Source organism: Gasterosteus aculeatus, chromosome 13 (genome assembly GCF_964276395.1).
Source record: "Gasterosteus aculeatus chromosome 13, fGasAcu3.hap1.1, whole genome shotgun sequence".
Taxonomy (NCBI): Eukaryota; Metazoa; Chordata; class Actinopteri; order Perciformes; family Gasterosteidae; genus Gasterosteus; species Gasterosteus aculeatus.
Genome location: NC_135701.1, coordinates 8,770,394 through 8,796,602, shown reverse-complemented (window position 1 = coordinate 8,796,602; position 26,209 = coordinate 8,770,394). Strand labels below are relative to the sequence as shown.

Genomic DNA, 26,209 nt, shown 5'->3' with positions numbered 1-26,209 from the left:
CACATGCCATGCACGCACACACACACACACACACACCGTCCCACTTGGGAGATGCATAGCTCAGTCACAGACTTCACGCCTGGCACCAATGAGGTCATTTGATCTAAACAAGTTGGCCTGGTGGTTCTTGTATCTAATCTAAATGTAAAGGCCATAAACATTTGAAACAAATGCACTTAATCACAAGTTTTATGATTTTTGAAGTTGGGGAAGCGACTTCAACATTAAGAACGAAGGCAAAATTGGTTGTGAATGTTGTTCCTTCCACCCTGAGTACAAGCCCAGCCCAGATTCAGGTCTCAGGAGATGCTTCCATGACGGCCAGCTGTGGTTTGGGTGAGGTCATATGGTCCCTTGTTCCAGAGACACCTGGGTGGCACCAGACTGTAACATAATACCTCCACCAAGTAGCTGAGGCTAAGAGGAAAACAAATACAGATCTGGTTTGGTAAACTTTGCTGTTTCAGTTTTTCTGTAAAACTGTTGCTTACATCATTGTCCTGAATGGAGCTCCACCCCTTTGCGTCATGTGATAGGAATGACATATTCAACCATCCACAAGCCGCCCGGTGCTCGTATGTGCTCATTCAACAGCATGCTTTCTCTGTAGTTATTTAACTTGAATCAATTCTGCTCGGTGAAACGCACCAATCAATGCATTTGATTGATTATGCAGTGTGGTTTATGGGTTTTTAATCGGGCAGTCGAGTGCCACCTCCACACATTGAGCCCATGCAGCACTGCTCTCATTTTTGCCCCGAGTCCCCTGAGGAGGCCATAGAACGCATGGATATTGCCACTTGACCTGCGAGCGCCGTCACTTCGTAGCGAGGCCCCTTCAAGCAGGCTGCACTTGTTTTCAAGGACGGGGGCCCCGTTGTTCCACGGAATGTGATACATACTTCCACGTGTCCCAGATGATGATGGGTCCTGAGCACTTTGGTATAATCTGCTGACCTTTCCCCTAGTTCCACCACGGGGAGGTCACGGTCATTGAGAGCAGAGCACTGCTAAGATTAGAACTGGGCTACAAAGACATTGGCAAAGTGACCCAATTTCAAGGTAATAATGGTTGTTCTGAGATTTTCTGATATGCATGAAATTGCAAATCTGAATTCCACTGCAGTAAACCCGCTTCAGGAAACAGCGAGTAAATTAGTTAATATCTGTGCCAAGCATCGTCTGCGCCCCCCCCCCCCCCCCCCCTCTCCATGTGCTCAATGGGGTGGAATATGTCTGCATGAAGCCATGCGGCCATCTGGTGACACGGAACAAGTGGCATTGCCTGCAAAAAAGAATTGAAAAAAAAATACAGAGACGGGGACTTAATCTGGCCCCACGTCACAGTCGCCTCCGATTCCAGCTCATGCGTAAAATATAGGCCTCTGTTTGAGTGTTTCAAGATGGAATCAATCCGCCCAGCGCAGGAAAAGACTGCCATGCGAGTCAAGAGCTGCCGTCACATATTTGGGTCACAATGAGCAAATGTAAGCAATGCATGCGCACTCGGGCACGCTGCCGGCCGTGCGTAAATGCCCAACGTGACAGAACGCGACATTAAACGATTAAAAAAAAAAAAACCTTTCTGCCCTTTTTAATCTCCCATCACGATCACGATAATTTACAAGTAATAAAACGGATTGATGTGTAACAGCGCAGAAGGGCACAAAGAGCTCTGTGAGCGGAGACATCGCCGCCGATGGATGAGGAGGAGGAGGAGGAGGGGGAGGAGGAGGGGGGAGATGCTACAGTAGAACCTATAACCAGGAGGCGGGGGCGGGGTTTTCCCTCCAAGATGAGGTAAACTAAAATGAACCTGGCGCCGGGGGGAGGGAGCAGAGAGGACGGTGATGATGTGGTGTGAGGAGCGGCTCTTCTCTCTCACCTCACCGCCCCTGTGATGCTGTGGAGCTTTTGATCGCGTTTGTTTTCTCCCTCCTCCTCCTCCTACATTTTCAACACGTCCCCGTTTCGGCGCAGCGGCGTCTGTGTGTCACCATGTCGGACTCAGAGGACATGACGGAGTTCGCCAGCATCGTGGAGCGGATCGAGCGGGGCGAGGTGAGCCCGACCTGCATGATGTGTGTGTTAATGATGCATCGTGTCTGACAGCAGCCGTGTGTCCGTCGTCATGCTTTCCGACGGCGGCGGGCCGGAGAGATGCTGCACACACACACACCAATGCCCATTCTGTTCTAGCTCTTTCTCTTCTATTCTGTTCTGTTCTTTTAAAAACAATATTATTGTTGTGTTATATTTAACTCTTCGTGCAGATATTGTAACTGATGGATGTGGAGTTTTTTGTGATTGAGTTGTCTATTTGCACACACAATGCTGTGTCACAACGTAAGGCTTGTGTCTCAAACGGATACCTATTTAGTTTATTAAATGATATATTAACCATTGATATAATTTTAGGTTCTATTCTACTTTCTCCTGCTATTATAATTTATGATTATACATTATCTGTTCTATTGGATCTTGTCCTGTCTGTCTCTCTATCCATCTATCTTGTGGATTCTGTATTTTTCCATGCTAAATATGTGTTTCAAAAGTCCTTTTATATATATAAATTGTATCCTGTTCTGTTCATTTTATTAAGTCTCTGCTTCGACATCATAAGAAGGTATGACCCTTTTCTTTCATAGAACTTCATAGCAGATGCGCATCTCTGTTCTATTGAATTCTTTAGGTCAAGGCCGGGGGCTTGAAGGCGTATAGGCTTCTATTCTTAGAGGGGGAAAACGTGAGCGTAAAGAGCTTGATTAGAGGATCCGGTGGCTGCCGGTAGTGAGCTCGGGCTGCAGGCAGATCACCCGCTCCTGTCAATATGTGGGACACTTGGCAGCAGCTGTGTGGTGAGACGGGGCACTGGGTTACCGAGGTGTGCGTGTCCACGTGAGGGGGTCTTTACATTGACACACATTGTGTTGAAATGCATCTCTGCTCACGCAATCATGCAGCCAAGCATTAACTCTGTGTGTGTGTGTGTGTGTGTGTGTGTGTGTGTGTGTGTGTGTGTGTGTGTGTGTGTGTGTGTGTGTGTGATTCATGTGTCGATTGAAGAAAAGAAAAAGCAGACTGCAGATACGGTTACTGAATTCAGTGATTTGTTGACATTTAATCAGCCTGCCTTGCACAATGAACAACAAGGTTTACTCTGATCTCTGTGTAAAAATAATAATAATCAAACATACAACGGGGTCTTTTTCATGCTACGTTAAAATATAATACAACAAGAGAGTGACCAAACATATTAACATTTTTTAAATTATACAATAGCTTTGTGGAACTGTTTTTACTGCATATTCAGCGAATCTGAGTCAGAAATATATAGTCTGTCAAAATCCAATTTTCAAATACAAATATTCTGAAATTCTTAACTATTTTGTTGCAACCCCATTTGCAAATGCACATGTAGCCAGCACTTTAAATATTTTGACTTTAGAGAAAATAACGGAGGATTTCACAGAGCCGTTTGGATGGTTTCAACTCCCGTGGGCCCCGTTGGTCCCAACAGGCTCCAATCACAGAACATTCCGGTAACGCAGAAAGATATAGATCTAGATATTGGATTGAAATGTAGACATAGATGGAACCTCTCTTATACCTCCAGGGTGTTTGATACTGTGGAGCTGCTGGTTTGCTGCCACCAAGTTGGAAAAGCGAATGACTCAACAGTCCTCGAGATGCCTTCAGTGCACACTCTGCTTGGTGGTAATTCAAACATTTTTGTTCCACATCATTCTGTTCTGCTGCACAGTGTTCTCCCTAAAAATAACACAGCTCTCTCCCCAGAAAGCTCTTACATGGTCCATTTAGTGCTTAAACCAAAGTATTGTTGACCTGCTATGGAGGCCCTTTACTCCAATATAATGAACTGCAGACCTCATCAATGACCACTGCAGCGGGCGGTTAGCAGATCATAAATCACCTGAAACTAGGAAACTAGGCATTAATAGACATTGGGGCTTTAATGGCCCACCACAGAAGCCCATTGTCACACCGCTGGGATTTGAAAACCAGTTTGTCTTTCAGAAAAACACAGAGCAACGTGTTGGGAGGCCTTTGAGAGCTGTCAGTCTGAGCTAAAATACAGACTGATAGTTAGACTCTATAAGCGAATTAAATTGAAGTTGATGACACCGCGAACCCCCTGTCTGTTTGCATTGTAAAACACACAATGTTTTTCATGCTATGAGGTCAAGAATGATACATCTGCAGCCTGAAGACACTTTCTCCCCAATTCCCTCCCTCGTCTACATTTATGTCCATTTCTTTCTACGTGATTTGTTTTGAATGGAGAGATATAATTAGGTCTATTTCGGTGTAGAGGGAGCGCTACTGGTCAGTGCATCACTTTGGTCCAGTCTGAAACATCTCTACAAATCCTTCACAAACGTTCATGTTCAGGCAATGACATTGACTTCCCTTCAGATTTTAATTTGATCAATACTACTAATAAACTTCAGATGTCCAATACGCCTCGGCTGCATTTTCTGTTCAGTGCAAATGAACACATTTTAGCATCCTAGCAGACTTGAGCAGACTTAACACATCCGCACGACAGCTGTCGTTTGAGCACGTTAGCTTTAAACTGTCAATCAAAATCAAACTGTCACGTGACCAACCTCGACCCTCATTCACTCTGATTGAAGCGGAGGCGACGATGCAAAGTCATTCCCTGATACAGTTTACGAGCGGCACGTGAAGGCAGCATCAGTTCCTATGGAGACCCCCCCCCCCCTCCCTCCCCCTCGTCTCTCTCCACCCCCACGCGTCGGCCCGCCCGCGTCACTCTATTTAAATTCACTCAGAGCTCCGCTGCCGGCATCTTCGCCCGCGGTACCGAGAGGTCCCTGTTTGGCCCGAACGCAACCACAGTCCGCCCGCTTACGGTCCCCGTCGGTGGGCTTCATCTCGCTCAGCATGTCCGCGGAGAAGCGGCGCAGAAGCTCCACTTCGGTGAGTTGCAGAAGAGAGAAGCCGCGGTTTGAAAACGTACATATAGGTTGTTTTTGTTGTGTTGCATTCCGTCCCGTCGTTGTTTTGGGGGGCTGCAGCGTGCACGTGAAGTGACCCAGGGGGGGCTTTGTAACACGTTGGCCATTTTTAGTGGAGCCCGAATCTGCCTCCAGCGCGTGTTCCTTCATTCATTCCTGATTCCAGCCGTTGTTTATACTTTTATATGTTGTTAATGGAGCGATTCGCTTTGAGCAGAACTGGGGATGAACGCTGACTAGTCTTTTTTTGTGCCTGTTATTGAACTTTCATCTTATCTTTAAGGGTATTGTCTCCGTGCGGAGGCTTCTTCACTAAGTGGCCGTTCGGTGGACTTTATTGAACAGTTTTTAATCGCACCACCTGCAGGACATTAACCAATCAGCCGGCGCGCGCTCTTTGGACTCGCAGAAACTTATTTTTTAATCGTCTTTTTAATGTGAAAAAGTGAGCTGCGGGAGTCGCGTTCTTCCCTTTTGTCTATATCTAGCTAGATGAACTTAATCCTCTCTTATGTAACTAATGTATCGTTGTATCAAACGCGTTAGAGACACCGCGGCTGGACGTTGTTGCACTTGTACCCAGCTTTGTCTTTTCTTTTTTTTTTTTTTTTTTTTTAAGATCCGTTCTTCCACAACTCAAACAAAGGAAAATGTAATTTTCCCAGCTTAAAGTGCAAACAAGGAACCTATTATAGCTGCATCTGAAATGTCCTAATAATAGGTTATTGTTAGAATCAAAGACAGCTGTATCCTTTTCTTCTGGTGACGTTGCCAAGCCCTTTTTTTCAGACTGATCCGTGATGCCTTCTGTTGTTTTTGTTTCCGCTCGTCTCACGTTGGAGTATCTTTTTAAAGACCACAGCAGCTGTGATTGTGCCCGAGCGCCAAACTCCTAGTGCCTATGTGGCAGTTTCCAGTGATCCCGTCTTCTCCCTCTCTCTCTCTCTCTCCACCAGGTCCCGATCAAAAACATTGAGCGGGAGCTGATCTGCCCCATCTGCAAGGAGCTCTTCACCCATCCGTTGATCCTGCCCTGCCAGCACAGCGTCTGCCACAAGTGTGTCAGGGAGCTGCTGATGCTCAACCATGAGGACTCTTTTGATGCCGGCTCCGAGTGCTCCCTGCCGGGCAGCCCCAGGTCCAGGGTGCCCTCCCCTTCCATGGAGAGGCTGGACAGGCTAGTGAGATCAGGTGGGTCTCGGGGTAAGGAGCCAAAGATATCAGATTCTTTTTTTTTTTCTCTTCTCTTCAGATCTACTGAATGTGTTCTGTGCAGGAACAATTTTATTGCGTGGAGATTAGTGCAACGACGTGGATCTCCATTACTGTCTTTAAAAGGTTGTTGAGGTGTTAGTTAGCGAGGTGTTCGTGCTATGCTGTTGGGCAGCCTGATTATGAGCGGATGGAAGCTAATGATCGTTGAGCAGGAAGTACAACTATTTAAGTGCATCTCGGGGCGTTTGGGACGGCTTCCAAGTGAAACTGCAAAAGTTTTGCATCAGTCTCTGCCAACTTCCTGTAAATTGTTTTCCTCCAATACCTTAGATTCAGGTGTTGGTTCAGGTGTCATTTAAAGAACAAAAAGTTATGTTTCCCTCAAATGGGGAAATGTGTAATACAAATACAATGTTTGACAGCCAGACCAACACAAAGGGTAGTTTCACTGTGAAGAGCAAGTCTTTATTAATGCAGATCAAAGGTTGAGAGTAAATGAGCTGATGGAAGTTCTGAGCAAGACCAAACAATGGCCATTACTGTATGATGTCCAATTTTAGTGTGGCGGATACTGTCCCTCCCTCTCTTGTCCTAGATAAACAAACATGAAAAGGATTTCCTTATTTTACAGCTCTGATGTAATATTGTCTGTAGGTTTGTCTTCCACGAGGAAAGACGCGTTGACGAGGCCCTCTTGAGCGCTGGAGGTAGCTGACTTAACTCGTCACAACATTTTCAAGTTCAATCTTGAGCGGGTCAATGTCCCAGACATTAAACTGCGTGGTGGGACACGACGCTGCCTTCCCTCCCTCCGAGCTGCAGGCTACATGCCTCTGATAAAGATGCCGTCTCTTTTAGGTTTTGTCTGAGTTCGGTACTTTAGCTTTTGAAGGTTAATTTAGAGTAATGTGAAACGTTTACATTGGCATAGAAATGATTAACGCTGTCTAGCATTTTGCACGGAATTGGGGCAGAACTTGTTTGACACAAAACCACTGCATCATAACGAGTACAGTGTGTTTTTGGGACACATGAAGGGATTTAGTAAAGTCAGAATTGGCTCACATGAAATGTATGAATCAATGGCCCATACTATGAGACATTTGGTGTAAACTGGTATCCATTTAGCAAAGATGCCAAAAGGGCTCAGAGCCACAGTGAGGTGAGCTGATTATTTTGGGAGCCATTCAGCCATTGATGGTTCCAAACCAGAGCGCGGGCTCTCGAGCACAGCCCGCCTCATTCAGACTCCCCTCTTACACCTGAAAGAGTTCATTCTTCACTGGCGGGAAATACTAAAATCCTGCTTTTTAGGTAAACTAATCTTGCGCTTTGCTGAAAACCAGCTCGTGAACAAGTCTGTCATACGCTAATTCCTACTTATTATGCATTGATTCACTCAAAGTGCTTTTTAAAAACTGCATTTTATTCCAGTTTGTTCAATTTTTTTAATTTTTTTTAAAGGCATTTAATCCAAAGATTACAAAACACGAAGTGAGTGTATATTTAGGGAAACTGCAAATTACTTTATCAGCACATTAACTCAAACCGAACAACAAAGTCCTTCAGGGAACCTCCTCCATCGCCGGGAGATCAGATCATTCGTAGCCACGGTGATGCGACCTGCCTGTAAGGAACGAATGGGGGATTAGATGAAGGGGAAAGACTTACGGCTGTATTTATAAGTGCAGCTTGGCAGGCCGCTGCTGTGCATGCCAATAGAACTTCACCGGCATTGTTTCTCAACTTCATCCCACTTTTTGTTGCCAAACTGCACATGATGTATTAATGTTCAACAGCTAACTCTTGACAAGTGCTCTTACATAAAGCCAATATTCATGCTTGTATATATTTTCTGACCTCCAGTTGGTGGTTGGTTACGAACGCTAAATATAAAGCTACAGCCAGTGCACTGTTAGCTTAGCATAAAGTTCTTCGCCATTACTGATGTAATGTATGTCAATGTTTTGTCAATATAAATCTTGTATCTAACTGACTTCCATCCATTTCACTTTTATTGGTAGAAAAAAAAGTGTTACCAGATTATTTTTAACATGAGGCGTCATGATTACGGACTGCGCTCCCAATGGGAGGGGTTTAATGAAGTCATCAACAAAGTTGTATCTAGTTGAACGATCCCGACGCTGACTCATGGTAGCGTAGTAGTAATGCTGATGTGCAGTTTTTATCCTTCAGAGTGACACTAAATGTTTTGCTTAATGCTGATTAAGCCAAGCCAACTGTCTGCGGAGTCCAGCGTCACAAGAAAGGAAATTAGCATGTATCTCAAAAATACTCCTTTCCTGATTTCCTTTTAATTTAAAAAGCAAATGGACAATAATTAACTTATTTCTTATTCCTAGACTATCTTACTAGTTCTGAACGATTTGTTTTGAACCTAAACTGTAAATGGGTGCACAGATCAAGAGTTAACTGTGCTTTAACTGTTCACGTGTTGTATGCATATTCTAAACACTTTAGTTTTTCTTTCTGACCTGCATTACCGGACTTTGCCTTCAGTTTACTTTGTTTCTCAAATGTCATGTTTAAAACAAACTTTCTCACATCATTTCACATTATGCATTGATTCTTTTTTTTTTTTTTTTTTCTTGGTCTCACCTCACTTCTCTGTTCATTGCTTGCAGCCACAGTGCGACGGTCGCTTGGAAGTCGAGGTAGACGGGGGCTCCGTGTTTTGAGTAGCTGTGGTAGTGAGTACAGAGTTACTAGAAAACCTGGTTTGGTTCTACCTTTTCCTCACTAGTCTACCTCAGCCCTGTCAACACGACCACTCAAGCTGCATACAGACCGCTGATTGGGCCGATCTTCATTTAGTTGCTGCATATTAGTATGTTTTCAAGCTTGTCGGCCCGGGTAAAAATATTGAATTTGAAATCTCACAACTTTGAACCCTTTTAAAAATGTCCACTGAATTTAAAATAAATCTGACTATTTTAAATGCAGATAAAAAAAATAATTTTAAATTGCCCTTTTCAAAGCTGCGTTGACGTGCACAAAAAGGAGTGTAGGAGAGGTGAGAATCGGAGGACTTGGCAAGTGACATAAAGGAATTGAAAGGAGTCGAGACTAAAATCTGTGCGGGGGGTGAGGATGTTTCCTAGGAGTTGACGTGGGACAGGAATTTGTACACTAGCCAAGCTCAGGATTTCATTAAAAAATGTCTGCAAGTAAAGCTGCTTGGATGCTGGAGATGCAGAACCGTTGTTTCTGAGCTACGTGTTTGGTCTTGCCAAAAGTAGAGTTACTGACTGTATTTTTGCCTTTAGGATACTGATTATGATAATTAATAGTATCTGAAGAACATTTGATAAGAATGCAGACTGGTTTCAGCCTACCTCTAATCGCTCTGTGGATCGCAGGTAAAAAAAGACTAAATCCCAGTTTTGTTTGTCAGATGACGGCTGGTTAACGCAACTATTTGATGTGCTCAGTGGATATTTGTAAGAGTTTTTCTCTTTATAGCTCGTATTAGTATTGACAGGCTAACTCGAATGAAATAAAAGAGCAGCAAACAATGAAGATGTGGCATCAACGAAAACAATTTGATCTTCATACAGATCACATCACTAGTCTTTCTCGGGCAGCAACTGAATGAACATTTCAAACGGGAGTATTTAACAAGCCTAATCAAACAGGGCTTCAGATTTATGTTCATTAGAAATGAGCAGAAACTGTACCTGGGTACTACACATGATTCACTAAACTGACAGGTAAAAAATAAATACAACTATGTGCAGCCATGATCACATTAACAGTCTAATTTAAATGTAGCTCAAATGCTGCATCAGTTCAAGCTGCTGTGTCAGATTTGTGCAGCGGAGCGACACCCTTTGGCTCAGCGATGACTCGTCCGTTTCTCCCTTTGCCTCCTGCGTCCCTGTGCAGATCCACAAATAAACGGGCGCACTCACTCTTTGCCTCCTGTTCCCCAACACCTGCCATTCTGTCCACAGAACCGGAGTTGTGTGCAGTTTTACACATGAATCATAGTAATTCATTCGCTCACTCTCCATCACCGTTCTTTGGTTTAAGTAAAACTTCTCATCCTATTTCACCTAACTGGACCATGTCGCCTTCATCGTTGGACTAAGTTGTTTATCCCAACGTCCCTCCTGCGATGTTTAGGACGCCTCTTGTCCTTTGCTTTCAGATTTGAAGGGTCATGAGTCCTTTGCTATCAAGGCTCAGTAATTGGGTCTCTAGGCAGCAGACTCCCTGCACAAGCCCGTCCTCAGTCCAGCTCGCATCACTCCGTCACACTTCATGCACATCATGGCTACACGTATCACCTAGTCTGTGTCTTCTGTTCTGCCACTGCTTTTCCCTCAGCTGCACCTTTTGTTTTGCTAAAGCTCCTGTATTTGGCTTACCTGAGGAGTGTTTGATTTTTCAGGTCCTTGGAAACGAAGTGGAAATACTGGCTTGCGTACTGAGATAAATCCAGCACTCCTTGCTTCCCCTGTCCCCCAGAAACGTGAAGCAATACTTTTGTTTTTGTCATTTATTTTCCCGTATAGTGACGTCTGTTTGCTGGCGCTTTGAGTTTTGCATTCCCCACTGCTTGCCTCTGTGCTGTGACCCTGTGAATTGTTGCTGCTTTGTTGCGATGCAGCTGCCTCGATAACAAGCACAATGTTGTGAGAAACCCCTGAAAGCAGACTGCTTTCAAGAGTTTTGATTTTATTGTCATGTGAAAATAAGTGATGCATTAACCTGGACTATTGATATGAAAGGACTTTTTTTAATTTCAAATTTTGTTTGTTCTACTTCACATTTTGTAATTCTGTTCCAGTGCTTGACTCTTTAAAAAAAATACATTTCCTGATAACTCATTTTTAGGAAAAGGTAATTATTTCAGTTGTCCAGCTCATTGTGTGCACTTGCATCCTCTTTGTTAAAAGACTTGTAGTTAAACATTGACTACTCGGCTTCTCTGAGCTCCAATGACGCCATCCTCCCCTATGACCATCTCATACGTCTTCACTCGCCCCAGTAATCTTGGAAAGTATCTTCCTGGACTTATTTCCCTGTAATGACAACTAGCCAATACATTCCCTGTACTGATGTTTTCCTGCATACATTCATGTCATTATGGAAATAAAGCTCAAAGGGAGACTCATGAGGCCCTATTTATGACTGCTTACATGTATTATCAAAGGTATTTTCCTTAAGATCATACTTTGCAAGACATGCAGATGATGTAATGCTGCTTCAGTGAATTTCAGCCCAGAATGTGAGCAACTCAAATGGGTGCTGACACATTTCAAAGCCCCTCAATTTGACTCTTAAACTATGCCTGCATTGTAATGGTCAGTCAAAGGACATTATTGTTCGCCTGTCAAAATAGCGCCTCAGACGAGATTTAAACCTGGGGGCTCAAAGCCATGAACCCACATTAAGTCGGATCTTTTCTCACTCGCCGATCTCTCCGCTCTCCTCCAGGCTCCATGTCTTCCCCCGGGTGGCGTCGAGGCTCCGTGACTCCACGGGTAACCGCCATCCCGTGCCCGGGCTGCCAGCACGACATCGACCTCGGCGAGCGCGGCATCAGCATGTTGTTCCGCAACTTCACCCTGGAGAACATCGTCGAGCGCTACCGCCAGGCCGCCCGCGCGGCCGTCGCCATCACGTGCAACATCTGTAAGCCGCCGCAGCAGGAGGCTACAAAGAGCTGCATGGACTGCAAGGCCAGCTTCTGTAACGAGTGCTTCAAGCTGCACCACCCATGGGGCACACCCAAAGCTCAGCACGAGTACGTTGGTCCCACCACAAACTTTAGGCCCAAGGCAAGTACCGTCCATCATTGCCTTGTGAAGGCTTTATCTGGCTTTTTCCCCCCTTGCTGTTTATCTGTTGTTCCTTTAAGACAAACAAGACTTGACTGTGTTGACTACGAACATTGCTTGGGAGTAAAGTTGTCACAAGAGTCCAAAGTACACTTCAGCATGTATAGATTTTTTTTTTCTGTCTGGGGAGCTTTGGGATGTTTTTCTTGTATGGTGGAATGTCTCCATAGCTAGTTTTTCCCTTGTAATCAGGGCATACCTTTTCTATGAGTATTTGTTTGCATATATTTTTACACATAATATTTGGTTTGATTTCTCAATCTTTCCCGTGGCTCTGAAATTGATTGGAATTCCCAATCTGGACCATTGTCTTTAGAATGCTTTAAATATTTGAAGCCTGATTGGAAACTGGCTTTATAATTGCTTTTCTCTGTCCAATCCCTTTTTATCCAACTGGTAAATCCTTCCTGTGATAAGTTTGAGTTGGAATCTTGGCAGTAAATAAGGGAACCTTTTTAGGAAATGGCTCACAGCGAGGTGCTTATTCTTGCAAAGTTCAGACCATGTTCCTGTTTCACTTCAGCTAGTTTGATCACTGTAGAAGTAAAAATGTCAACTGTGCACCGATTCATTTTGTCTTGAATTCTAACTCCTTGTTCTGTTGACTGTGCCAGGTGCTCATGTGTCCAGAGCACGAGATGGAGAAGGTGAACATGTACTGTGAGGTCTGCAGACGACCCGTGTGTCACCTCTGCAAGCTGGGAGGATCCCACGCCAACCACAAGGTCACCTCCATGAGCAGCGCCTACAAGATCCTCAAGGTACCAAATTCTAGAGTTGTTCGTGTAATGAAACACTGTCTTAGGATGTAAAGGATCAAGCTGTCCCACTGTCTTTGGTGCCTAGTGGCGTGTCTGTTCAGTTTAGTTTTTTTTTTTTTTTTTTAACGTAGCAATGTCCATAAACTGAAACCCGACTGGCAAACTGGGTTAAAGCGTATTTGTTCCATGTGTGGTCTACAGATTGATCCACACATTAGAAACTGTTTGATTCAGCTTGTGTGGCGCGGACGCTACCAGGAGCAGAGTGGTTCAGCAAGTCGAGGCAGAATCTGTGTGCAATTTAATCTGCCTGTCTGTGTTGAAACAAACACCATGGTGCTAAATATTTAATGACTGTTTGTTCCCTGGTATTTTGTGTGCATTGTCTCTACAAATCGTTGGAAGATGTATCTGATGTCCTGAACAGTTCTGGAATGCTTTGTCTGCCAGGAAGTAGATGGCGTTGCGTTCAACAGCAATAGTCATATTCTTTTGGATCTGAAATGGGGGCGGGACATGACCTGAGTAGCTGCAGCTGTGACTATGATATAAGATGAGAGGAAAACGCTGTGTCAAAGCTTGAGAATGTGAGCAAGGAGTCTAAATTGATTAATCCCGCCCTTTTCCTTCAAATGGCACATCAATCATGCCATTGTGTGTGTGTGTGTGTGTGTGTGTGTGTGTGTGTGTGTGTGTGTGTGTGTGTGTGTGTTTCTATGTGGCTGATCTTATTTCAACAGGAGAAGCTGGCCAAGAGTATCCATTACCTCATCAGCAAAGAGGACCAGGTCAGGACTCAGATTACTGATCTCGAGGTGCTCATCAATCAGACCGAGGTGAGCGCTGAGTCACGCTGACGAAAGTCCTGTTTATTAGGGGTGGGAATCTCTTGGCACCTCATGATTCGATTCTAAACCGATTATCAATTCTAAACTGATAAAACGATTATCGATGCATCTCGATTTTCTCAAATCTGAGTTTGCTACTCAGAGGTTGCTAATCTCTTCCTACTTTATTTGATAATTAAAGAAAATCAACCGATGAATTACCTTCTCTAATTTTTTTATAAGAGGAAAATAAAACCTTTGTCACAAATACAAGTCTCAGACCAGTCCATATTTGTAAAATAACAGAAAAAAGTCCAAATCTGTGAATATCTTGCCAACTTTCAATACGGATCGACTTTTTGGAAAATCGAAATAATGAGGTAAGATATGCGCAGGCTCCTCCATAGTTCGGTAAAGTTGGCAAGAGATTCAGACTGACGGACCGGTCTGCGAGGTGGACGCATTGCTCTTAATGTGCCGATCATGATGTTTGTAGCTGGTTGTCGTCTACGGTCCACTAAGATTACCGAAGGGGGGGGCGTTCGTTTTTTGACGTTTTATCTCATAATTTCTTTTTATCCCCTTACATTAGTGCGGAAATGGGCTTCTATAGTTGTGTGAATGAGTCACTCGGGCCAATCCAAAGACTTTGTAACCAGGTGTAGAGACCATGGTGACTGGCTCCGCCCACTTCAGATTATTAACTTCTGAATCGAGACTGAATTGAAAAATTGATTTTTTTTTTTTTCCCCACCCCTACTGTTTATCCATTTTGTCTGCTCAAATGTACTTCTAGAAAGCGGAATGAACTTGTGTTGTCGTCTTGTAAATTATACTAATGTTTATCACTTCACAAAAGCAGTCTGCCAAGTTGTTCTGTTTACGAATGAGGGACTGTTTGGGGAACAAACAGTATGCAAACAAGGAAGGAAAGGATTTGCATACTAGTTTCCCGTTTACATGTCCTTCCCTTTTCTTTTTTTTTTTTTTTTGTTGTCCCTTCGATGCTGGTCCTAAAAGAACGTTCAACGCTCCTGTGCTTCTGATGTTTTGTAAGAAGCGTTTGGATGCTCTCTTGGTTTTAGCACTTTTTGTGTCATTTAATCTGTCTCTTTGTATACTTGTGTAATGTGACCGTTTTAAGCTTCTTTGACTGTTTCCTCAGAATGGGCGTGACTGTGTATTCAACTCCTGTGTTTAGAAACACCTGTCAAACCAGTTTTAATTCCGTAAAACAAACATGAGGTCGCTAATCAACTAATACAGTGAGCCCTTAAACTACTGCCTCCATCCTTTAGTATTGGATGGAATATGAGGAGAAAAACATGCTTACAGACTCAATACTCTGACCTTTTGAAGAAATACATTTTTCTTCCTACTAACTGATAACAAAATGAGCCATCTTCTCAAAGGAAAATGGACAGCTAGCAGAGCGTCAAGCCAACGAGCACTTTGAGCACCTGTTTGAGACTCTGCAGGAGAGGAAGTCAGAGATGCTAAAGTCCATCGAACAGTCTAGAAGCCGACGCCTGGACCAACTGAAGGTTCAGGTATGAACGATCGGCACTCTGTTTCACTTCTACACCGGATCCTCTATTTATAAATGCTGTTGAAAAATTGTGCTTTCATCACAAGTATGACAAGAAGAAAAGTCTTCTTTGATATCTGCTTCAGGGTGAAACTGACCATTTTATATTGAGATTTTGTTTTTCTGAGGATGCCACTTATTTCAAGCCAAATGTTAAACTGCTCTGGCGTTTTGAATATACGTCCCAGGTGGAAGAGTACCAGGGCATGCTGGAGAACAGCGGTCTGGTGGGCTACGCCCAGGAGGTGCTGAAGGAGACGGATCAGTCGTGCTTTGTACAGACTGCTAAGCAGCTGCATACCAGGTAGATGTCAGTGATGTCATTTTCGATGAAGGGTGTAATGGCCATTTGTTTTATATTTCTGAAGGTATTTACATGTCTATTAGTGAAAGTCAGGCCAAGCCGTTAATGTTTTAACTTAAATGGTCTGTTTATAATTGAATTGCTGCTCGTCCAGATAAAGTAATGTTATGGAACTGTAGGGGACATGTGCAACCGAACATAACGGAAGCCGTCCCGCCCAGTTTCCCAGTGGCCTTCTCGTGGGATCGAGAGAGTTGTTGGTGTTGAGCATCAATCGGATTACGCGTGAAGTGTGTCAGAAACGCATATAGCCGCATGCACAGAGGTTACCAAAGGCAAGGGCAGTCGAGGCAAGAACTTTGCCGCAGTGTCGAGTCAGCACTGTATCTTCTGCTCTAAGCTGACTAATTGATCTCCATTAGAAGCTTTGGATAATTAAGAAACCTTTTCACTCTCTCTGGCATTCCGCTGGGGCCTGTACATCAAGCACCCTTTTCCGTTACAAAAACAAATGTAATATAGACACACCTACCCAAATGAGTGTCATGAGTACATGATTTGATTTATAGAAATGGTGCAGCACACATTAGTGATTTCATTGTATTCAAAATAAGCTTCCTATTAAATATTACATTTATTTTATGTCTACTTTGTGTTTTCAGGATCCAGAAGGCCACGGAGTCTCTGAGGACCTTCCACCCTGCATCTGACCCCTGCTTTGACGAGTTTGTGCTGGACACATCCAAAGAGGAAACTCTGCTCAAAGAGATGTGCTTTGGTGGAGGTACAACCAATTTATTTATATTAAGTGGTGGCAGATGATATTGAGCGATGGCCTCATTAAGTTTCCCCATGTACAAGATTTAAAACTAAACACTCAACATTTTAGAACTTGTTTTCTTTACAAAACCTTTTTGTTTTTAAAGCGTAATGTAACAGTTGACATGTTTTCTGGCTGTTTGATGCCTGTTTTGTTCTCTCGCAGTACACTGCTCCACTGTAGTGTCTGCACACATTGTGTCTCTAGACGGTGGCAAAGCTTGCCAGCTTGGCAAAGGTTAGTTGAACAAAATGAGCTTGTCCTTAAAGCCAGGCATTTTAGTATCTGCTTGGTCAGAATAGGCTGAATGTCATTACCTGTCAATCACATGCACAGCCAAGTAAACTATGCTGTACCAGAGGTCGGAGGTCATCTGTAGGCTACCCATTGTACGTTTAACTGCTCTAGGAAGCTTGTTTCCGGTCCTGACCTACAAAAGCTTTAAAAGTCTGGGATGGAAGTTTCCCAAGGTACATGGGACACGTGCTATTTTCATTGAACTGGTACTTGGCGGGATTATTACTCACTATTTCAGTATAAAGTTATAGGACAGATTAAAAAATGAGTAATATACACTGAACGATAGGATTTGGGGATTGAGACGTGTTTGTTGAGTGGTGGTTTCTGGTCTCTGAGTGTGTGAGGTTTTTTTTCTTTTGGTCTTATTTAGCCAGACAGTTTTTTTGGGGTCCTCCCGTTAAATGCTAAGACCGTCCGTCCAATACAAAGTTAACTGTTGAAAAGCGGCAGCTGGGCTTCCAGAAAATGTTGGTTATTAAAAGTTAACAACGACGAGGGCTGAGGTCTCTATGGCGTGGAGCCATCAGCCCTCAAGTGGAACGCCAGGCGTTTGTCTCCGTGGCCGTTGGCGAGTTTGTGGCCCTGTTGGCTTGTTTAAAATCAGTGATGATTCATCACTGAGGCCAACTGTTGATTCTGTGTAGACTCACTGGCTATACACTGGAAATGGACCACTTTGTGTACAAGTGATTTAAAGAAAACTGATTGACAATCACTAAACCAATTAAACTTAGAAAGTATATGAGAGGTCAAGTTTAATGGAAGAAATACTACAAATAAGAAAGATGTATATTAAAATAAGGAACATTGCATGGAATGCAGCAAATTGAATCACCTGATCTGGCACTAAGCAAAGCTGAGAAGTCACTCGATTGGGCCATTTTTGGAAGGCTGTTGAATTTTATTTTATTTCAGTTTTTGTAAGTAGTCCTTTGTTTTAATATGGACTTATTTCATTAACCTTTTATAAGGGAAGGAATTTAATGAATGTAGTTTGTCGTCTCTACAATGTTGACGCTGCACATCAAACACCCCACTGTGTAAATGTTCAGTGGATACAAATCTACCTCAACCATTTTCTTTTTGGCGAAACGATACCAGATACCTTTTTTTTTAATTTTTTATTGAGGTTTGGGGCTTACTTTAACATGCATGTTCACGGTTTGCCTCTTTAGACTTGATAATCTCCACACTGCAGAAAATAGAAGGTAAACTCTAAAAATAGATAGACTCTAAATCAATCCGGCTGGTGGCACTTACATTGATGGTCTTTTTAATCCACACAGGATCCTGTGTGAGTTACTGATGCTCTTAGTCGGAGCTCAGAGTGAAAAGAAGCTTCAGGTGCATTAATACACGCCGGTAATTTAATTTGACGTTTTGGCAGTGGGAAAAAAAACTCACTGAACACAAAGCTTATAGAGGAGACTAAAAACACATCAGGCTGATTTTCCAATCTGTTTTAGCCGACAGTAAAGCTATTGCTAATATGTTTAGTCATTGCGGAGTGTATTGCGTCCTGATAAGTCATAGAAAAAACACTTAGTGTGCCACTGTGAGGCTTTGAGTATGAATGGTAGCAGTCTTTCCTCTGGGGTTTAGCTCGCTGCTCATTGCTTGTCCCATATTTCCCTCTTGGATAACGGCGTGTTTGTGCTCTCGTATTAAACTGGCTGCAGATCTTGACCTCTTGCTTCATGAGAGAATGTGAGCGACTGTTGTCGAGTGGAAATGAGCTTTCATTTTTTTAAAATGAGTTTTCACAAAATGTCAGGCTGAAAACATTGCTTCATACTTTTCCACTGCCAGTCAGTTTTATTGGATAAATATCCTTTTGGAGATCTGGGTGAGCGGAGAGTCTAGTCCTCTAACAATTGTGGAATGTAGAGTAACTCCCTGCTGTGTAATTTGGTTGGCTGCTGTCTGTCGATCTGGCAGCAGCCTTAACTATATGTGACCATCAGTTGTTTTTCCTTTTTTAAATTTGTGTCACTGAATTTATTTTTACTGCTTCCTGCTGTGTTTGATGGCCGACGGCCCGATGTTGTTTTTTTTTTTTTTTTTTTTTGCCTATTGGTCCATCTGTCATAAAAAGACTAAAACAAGGCTTATTATCGCTCCTGGTTGATTTATTTTTTTCTGTGTAAATCATATAATGGGGATTATTCTCATAATGCGATGTGGCAACTCTTACTTGTCTTCTAAACATGAAGGTGTTCTTACATGAGCCACGAAAGCTATTGAGTGTCCCTGACTTACTAGTGGTGACCAGATAACAATGGACAAATAAAGACTATTTTTCATCCATTTTGTGTGTCAAAAGACACCTTCAAAATGTAGTCGGCACTGAAACGCCTCATCAAGTTTAATCCTGCATTACTTGTAGAGGATACCAACATGGTGGGTTAGTTCATCAGGCTAAGGCGGGATACTAGCTCCTGAAAGCAGGTTGAGCCTTGGAGAAAATAGACTTTGGAGACACAAGTTTATCCTCTTGGGCGCAGAAGACTGTGTTGTTGGTGGTGAAATTGGTCAGCGAGGGGAATCTTTTCTGAAGCGTGTTTTCCTCAACAGAAGGACTGGGAATGTCATAAGATGAAGGAGAAAGGGTAGAGAGAGAGACTTATTACAAAAGAGACCAGGACAATAGATGCGTTTTAATTATTACATTAGCGCTTAGAGAAATGACCGACATGGTTTCGGTAATGCAGATCTGTTCCTGGGGAAAATCGAGTGGATTTGTTGGACGATGGCTGAGAAGTGGCTTGTGAAGATGAGACAGAGTTCTACAGTTTCACAGGGAATCTTTATAACCCCCAAGCGGGGAGAGAGAGAGCCTAAAAAGACAAATGGCACGGGGGAGTGGGAGAGACTAAAGTGTGTGAAGGTGTCAGAAGGCCATGGTGGAGGGGTGAGGGGGGCAGGGTTTACAAAGTGAATTTCCTGGCAGTGAGGCAGTCTGAACCTCTTAACTGGCGCCATTATGCAAGAGTCTTGTCCATTGTCCTGATCCTGACCAACACTGCAGCATTTGCCTAAACCAGATATTGAGCTGAAGCACTTTACTAAGCACGCTTAAGACGGGAGCTTTTACTGGAATTTCCTTCTGTTTATGTTTAGTACTGCAGTTTTTTTTCATTAATGCATTATTTTGCCTTGTTTTTATTTGCTGAATTTCTTACAAAATGATTGTAGATTGTTTTACTTTATGAGCGGATGATCCATGCCGACAGTCCTCGGGCAGTCTTTGGTTCACGGTTTACTATCTGGGTATTTCACTTTCTTCCTGCAGTTCCAGACCCTCCTCTGATCGACTTGTCCAATAGCAGAGTCTATAATGAGGCCTCGATCTTCTGGAGGCTGTCTGATGACCACCTGCCTACAGATCACCACATGCTTGAGTACCGCAGGTTTGTGCTCGCACACAAACTACAGTGAATAAAGAGTGGACGCTCCACAGATGAGCTAGATTCTCCCAGTCAAAATGTTTACTATGTACACTCCTTTCTCCAGACTCGGGGGCCCGAACAAGTCCCCGTCCCAGGAGGACAGTGAGGACAGTGGGGGCTGGAGGACTACAGACAAGGTGTACGGTCCCAGCACTGTGGTGAGTGACCTGGACCCTGACAGCCTGTACTCCTTCAGGGTCCGAAGCTGCAGGAACTCCATGTTCAGCCCCCACAGCCCTGAGGTCACCTTCCACACACCGCCTGCACCTGGTAAGTTTTACATTTTTACTTCCCCGAGTGCGTTGGAGTGTTTGAGTATATTTTTAATTTTTGAAGGATTATCAGATGACAAATACTTCACTGCTTTAATATGTAATTGTGCATTGTTCATGATGGAGGTAGAAGCACAGTGGTCTTTTACCATCACCATGGTAATGGCTTTTGTGTTTTGGACTGCTGAAACAGCTTTTGGTGTTGTGCAGACCTTGCCAAAGAGACCTGTTATAATTTCTGTCCTGCCTGATGGGCACAAGGTGGAATTTATTAAACCTCAATTCTGCTGAGCAATCATTCCCTCACTTTGTGGAAACCTTGCATTGACTGTTCGTACTGTGGGATTTTTAGTATTGTCAAATAGTCTAAACCGTTTACTCATTTAGCCCCCTCCTCCCCAAATGAGCCTCTTGCTCACATGACTCATCAATTGCTCCTCTGCTATGATACGGCTGTTCTTTGATGTGTGTCCCACACAAGGCAGGTCACTTGTGATTGGAGCTTCCACATTCCTGTGGTCTCTAGTTCGTTTAAGACTGAGTGGATGGATTCACTGCGTCAGTAATGAGGTGACCTCTCAGGACAGAGTGAGCGGACAAAACTAACTATGGAAAACACACACCACTACCAACAAAGCATGAGTGGACTGTGAATAAACTGCTTATTTTCCCCCAGTCATACCCTTTTAAAACCTTTTTTTTTTTTTTTTTAAATGAAAAGTACTTTAAAGATGCCGGTGCTTTCAATTGGTTGTCTTTGTCAGGGTGTATTTGAGCTGGATCTCTCAGCTCCTTAAAGCCCAGCAGGAAGCTTGCATGTTAAACCGGTAATATGAGGATTGCGTGAACTCCGATTTCAGGTTTTGGTCGAGGTTGAGCGACGCAGTTTGTCACGTTTGCTGCAACGTCCTCGCTCTGTTAAAAAAAAAAAAAGAAGAAAAAAAAAAAAGATTTACTTGTTAATTGGATTCTAATTTAGGAAGTTGCTATTGGTATGCTTTGACTATTAGACATGAAGTATCCCTTTAGTTATTAGATTCAAGTTGTTTAGCACCCACAGGCTTAAGTCTCTGACATGGCGTTTCAAGATGGCTGTCGGTAAGCGTACATCCCAACTGACCTCGCATAAAGCTGCCCGTTGTTGTCTGTCCAGGCAGCGTTCCACTGCCATCATCATCATAGCCTACTTGTTAGGAGGACCCCAGACACATGCAAGTGGGCTGGTTCCTCCCCAGTGTCTACCTCAGATTGGGATGGTTGAGTGAACATGCATAATGTCAGCCTACATGTATGGTGGATTATGGTAATCGTAGCCTCTGGCCCATAAACTATTAATAGAGTGCGGTTGATTGAACCCAGATGATGGATGTAAGTGGCAGCTGCACATAAGAAATGAGGGCTTCATGGTGAGATGTTGAAGTAGGTCTCTGCTTGGGTCGTCAGCATTGTACTACATCGCCCTCATCTGGCCGCTCTTGTCCCCTACACCGCTCTAAATCTTACCTGATGGGAAAATCGCTTTTTTCTCCATTCAAGTTTTATTTATCTGACAACTTTTACCCTTGGATTTCTCCCCTTCCCCACCTACCTTTTCTAAACCAGTGTGTTTTTTTTTTCTGCCTTGTCTGTCCGCAGCTTTTGGCTTCCTGTTCAGTGACAAGTGTGGCTTCAGTACGGATCGCCTCATCCTGAACAAGCGTCGGGACGCTGTGGAGAGCGTGGCGAGCATGGCCTTCCTTCTTGCAGCTGAACGGGTGCAGACGGGCAGCTACATTGGCCTGGACTACATAATTGGGGACACAGGCATCTCTCAGGGGAGGTATGTGAAAAACTGACAACCCAGAGACTTTGTACAAAGGTTGTTTCCAGAAGTATTTGCTTTGCACAATTACAACTTGGCGTTCAGGAGGGACTCATTGTTTGACTTCTAAAGGACGGCTGCACAAACATCATCCAGAGCTAAATTTAGGCAGGAATGACTAATCACAGGCAGTGTGGTGCAAAACTAGACCTGTAACTACATCATGTCTGCATATGAAATATTCAAGAATCAAAGATGAAACAATATTTGATAAACTATTTTTGAGGTGGTGGGTTTATTAACCACCATTCTCTTATAATAGTCTTTATCAGCCGCCACCAGATTTTTGCACCACAGGTGTCACGGGACAAATGCAATCAGCGGGTCTTCTCATGTCCAGTCCTGCTGCATTTGTCTTGCAGACACTATTGGGCCTTCAAGGTGGAGCCGTACTCCTACATGGTTAAAGTTGGAGTGGCCTCGGACTCAAAGCTGCTCGAATGGTTCCACAATCCCAGAGACACCAGCAGCCCGAGGTAAGAACAAAGACAGGCTGTCTACGCGCACTGGCAATTGGTCTCTTATCAATTGCTTTTACATGTCAATTGATAAAGAAAAGAATAATGTAGTAATAATAAATATATTTTCATGTTATCAGTGTGCTGCTACTATAAGGCATGCAAACAATTGCAGCACAGAGATGAGTGTTTGAGTCGTACCTAATCCAGTGACGTAAGAGAACCAGAGTGAACTCTTAAAGCGCTTACACTCAGACAAAGCCTGCCGTTCTCACTGGATCAGCTCATGTAAAGAATCACATTGGTTTACCCAAATACGTTTCAGTTCTATGGTCATTACATAATGCATGCAAGGCAATGTCATATGAGGTTGCGTTTTTATTTAGTTAAACCTTAAAAGTAGATGAACAAAATTATCTTTAATACCAGTTTCTAAATTATGTCTCTAACTCAATATAGGCATGTTTTGGTTAATTGGAAAAAGAAACATTGTGATTTCAAATTGTAGTAATCGTAAAATCAGATGCCTTCACTACAAATTTATATTCTGCTGCATCATTAGTTTTACACAGGATTGTGCTTCTTGGTTTCACAAAATGTTTGGTACAAGCCGTAAGCACCTTCTCTCCTCTCGCCCTCAGGTATGACCACGACAGTGGGCACGACAGCGGCAGCGAGGACACGTGCTACGAGCTCTCCCAGCCCTTCACCCTCCTCACGCTGGGGATGGGCAAACTCTTCATCCCCAAGACCTCTTCATCCTCCACATTGGGCGCCACGTCTGGCGACCCTGGCAGCCGCGTGCTCCCCATGCCGCAGCGCCTGGGCGTGTGCCTGGATTACGACGCAAGCCGGGTGTTCTTCTACGACGCCGACACCATGCGGTGCCTTTACGAGAGGCAGGTGGATTGTTCGGGAACGATGTATCCGGCTTTCGGGCTCATGGGCAGCGCCAAGGTTCAACTGGAGGATTTTGTCACCGCTAAGAGACTGACGTTCTGAGGAGAGGTGGAGGAAGTAGATGCGTCGGGAGCTGCATCTTCAGTTCTAGGAAGAGTAGATTTTAATGACAGGGTGATGGAGTATGATCCAAAATCTTTTTTTTTTTTTTTTTTTTTTTTGATCAGATGAAGCGGATGTGATCAGGGTCTTCAGTCCTAAGTGGGCTCTCTGCCAGAGACTGACCTATTTACAATGTATGAAGTAGAAGTATCCTCATACAAAGGTCTTCAGACGTTTGTATGTGAAAGATCTTCTCTACATACCAATGTCTGTTAATTACATTTGACCTGCTTTTAATTGTCCGCTATGATTAGCTGTTAATATAGTAGAATCTGCTATCTGAGCTACTTTAAATCTTTTTAACATGAAATGCCTTTGTGTTTACACGTACTCGTCCTATTTTGCCAGGAATACATGGTCATGAATTAATATAAGGATTCATTTTTGGGTGAAGTTTTATTTTTTTGGCTCTGTGTGCAAAAGTAGCAGCATAAGTTTAGATGTAATGGTGGTGGACCTAAGAGCCTCGTAGCTACTATAAAGCTAGTGCCTTTGTGCCTTTTTTTATTTTTAAGGAAATGGGTCTCTTTGCTCTAGCAAGCAGTCGTTGCACAAGCATTATAAAAAAACTCTTTGCATCAATACTGTAAGTTTTTATTGTAGGTTGTTTGTCACAGACATGGGTGTCAAGGTTGTAACCGGTATTACTATAGTTCCCCTTTTCCTCCCCACCTGCTCACTGAAAACACGTCCTTCCCTCCTTGTCACAATTATGTTCAGCTGTTTTTGCACAATATCATGAATGAAGCGTGTCACGATAATCTTAACATTCATCCCGTTTTGATCACTACCTACTTGCTTCTTCACTTTTAAACATTTGTAGGCACATTAATGTCTCACATTGACCGTCACACTCTGAAGCGTTTCTCCTTTTACCACCATCGACGTTGATCCTGGAGTAGTTACTTGGATTTTACAGCCTCTCACTGTTTGCACAGCTTTGAATGTGACTTGCTCGCTCTAAAATCAGCCAGGTACCTGAACACTGTGTACTTGTCGTCAACGTCTGTTCCACTGCTGCAAAGGTGCTAACGGCCAAAGCGCGTTGAAAGTCGCAGCGCTGACTTGGGTGCAACACACCAATCTGTGGCCTAGCAGCCTTGAACGGTTTTAAAAACACAACGCTTCAGGTTCTTACAAAAAGTACTATCACAAACAGTTTGGTACATAGTCATTTTTATTTTTTACTATGAAAACCAGTTTACTTGCAGCGCAGACGCATGAGGTGCAGAATACTGGTACGTCACAGGGAGATGGGCTATCAGACAGATCACATAAGTAGTTGATTGGCTTTGATTTAAATCAGCGCAGATATTCATGTCCAAGCAGGCTCACCAGACAGACAGTCTGCTGGGTTTTTCTACAGACGTGTACTGCATCTTTTCTTTGTACGGTCGTGTGCATTTAGGTTTCTGCAGGGACTGGGGAATGGCTGTGTTCTCGGGTTTCCTGCCCTGATGGGGGCCTTTTGCTACCTACCTCTATCCATCGGGCCCGGGAAACCTTACTGCTGTACCTTCTGCTCACACAAACGAGTTTGGTTGGATTTGCAGTCGGCTCGGCACCTCCGCCTTCTCTTTAATGTCCGATTTGTAAATTGTTTTTTTTATTTTATTTTTATTAATGTTTGCTTAAACTTTCATGTACATGTTAATTCAGAGTATATTATTTTAAGTGAAATAAAGTACATCTTAAAAATTGTGGACTTGAAAGATGTGTATCACTATTGGTGTAAATTTATTGGCAGATATTCAGCTGCGGGCTTTTCAAATGGTACTAACCTTTTCTTCCTGCTTTGTTTGTGGTGTTTTGATAAATATGTTCAAATGTTTTGGTTATATCGTGTAGAGGGCATTGTGTGTTTTTGGGGTTAAAGCATTTAATTGATTCTGCTTTTACAGCTGGACAAAAACATTTGTCAGTTTAAAATGTGTAAATAGGGTTTCTGTGACTGCATTTAAAATAGACTGTTTCAACATCGTCTTTAAAACATGTCTATGCATAAATTGGCTAAATTCAGTTTATTTTTATCTCAATGTATTTCTGTTAATGCTGGAATGAACATGTGAATGTTGGTTTGTTTCACAGCTAGGTTTTAGTTATCATGATAAAATGCTTGTAATCCTGACTTCTAATCCCATCTTAAATTAAAATGCGTCCTAGCCTGCTTTTCCTGAAAGAATATACAACCAAATATGTAGCAGGCTGACACTCAATCCTATTCCAAACTTGCACTGTGTAGCATGTAAGCAGCCGTTTACTGCAGGCGCCTGTGTGCATAATAAGTGTGTGTGTGTGTGCAATATTAAACTGGCTGCAAAAAGTGTTTGGACAAACGCAAGCCCCTCAAGACAATTTGTAATCAAATTGGTTTACTTTGTGGTCTTAAATTTTCCTCGTCAAAGTTCAAACACTACATGAC

At 43.2% G+C, this 26,209-nt stretch overlaps 1 protein-coding gene and 1 long non-coding RNA gene across 12 annotated transcripts; one reads left to right on the top strand and one right to left on the bottom strand.

The window, feature by feature from the left end:
- The first annotated feature begins 1,819 nt into the window (after nt 1-1,819).
- Nucleotides 1,820-26,110, top strand: trim36 (tripartite motif containing 36). 11 transcript variants are annotated; one of them, XM_040195030.2, is made up of 14 exons: nt 1,832-2,061; nt 5,960-6,194; nt 8,864-8,893; nt 11,682-12,025; nt 12,700-12,846; nt 13,587-13,682; nt 15,086-15,223; nt 15,450-15,565; nt 16,228-16,349; nt 19,978-20,095; nt 20,199-20,404; nt 22,042-22,225; nt 22,630-22,743; nt 23,367-26,110. In XM_040195030.2, the coding sequence occupies exons 1-14, from the start codon at nt 1,999-2,001 to the stop codon at nt 23,725-23,727; spliced, it is 2,274 nt and encodes a 757-aa protein (XP_040050964.1). In that variant the 5' UTR covers nt 1,832-1,998; the 3' UTR covers nt 23,728-26,110. The 11 variants fall into 11 exon arrangements, with proteins under 11 accessions (XP_040050966.1, XP_040050965.1, XP_040050964.1 ...); XM_040195026.2 differs by having other exon boundaries at nt 5,960-6,206; nt 8,864-8,929; XM_078087387.1 differs by lacking the exon at nt 1,832-2,061 and adding an exon at nt 4,771-4,965.
- LOC120830408 (uncharacterized) lies at nt 7,623-10,815 on the bottom strand. Its single transcript, XR_005713903.2, has 3 exons — nt 10,610-10,815; nt 8,838-8,921; nt 7,623-7,845 (listed from the first exon to the last, which is right to left on the bottom strand). It is a non-coding gene; the product is annotated as an uncharacterized LOC120830408 (long non-coding RNA).
- Nucleotides 26,111-26,209: the final 99 nt, after the last annotated feature.

What these genes read in the sequence shown, in the direction of transcription:
- trim36 (XM_040195026.2), top strand. Translation starts at nt 1,999, where the DNA reads ATGTCGGACTCAGAGGACATGACGGAGTTCGCCAGCATCGTGGAGCGG. An exon ending in CCACAAACTTTAGGCCCAAG is followed by an intron (nt 12,026 to 12,699) that starts GCAAGTACCGTC and finishes TGACTGTGCCAG; the next exon opens with GTGCTCATGTGTCCAGAGCA. An exon ending in GCTAAGCAGCTGCATACCAG is followed by an intron (nt 15,566 to 16,227) that starts GTAGATGTCAGT and finishes TTGTGTTTTCAG; the next exon opens with GATCCAGAAGGCCACGGAGT.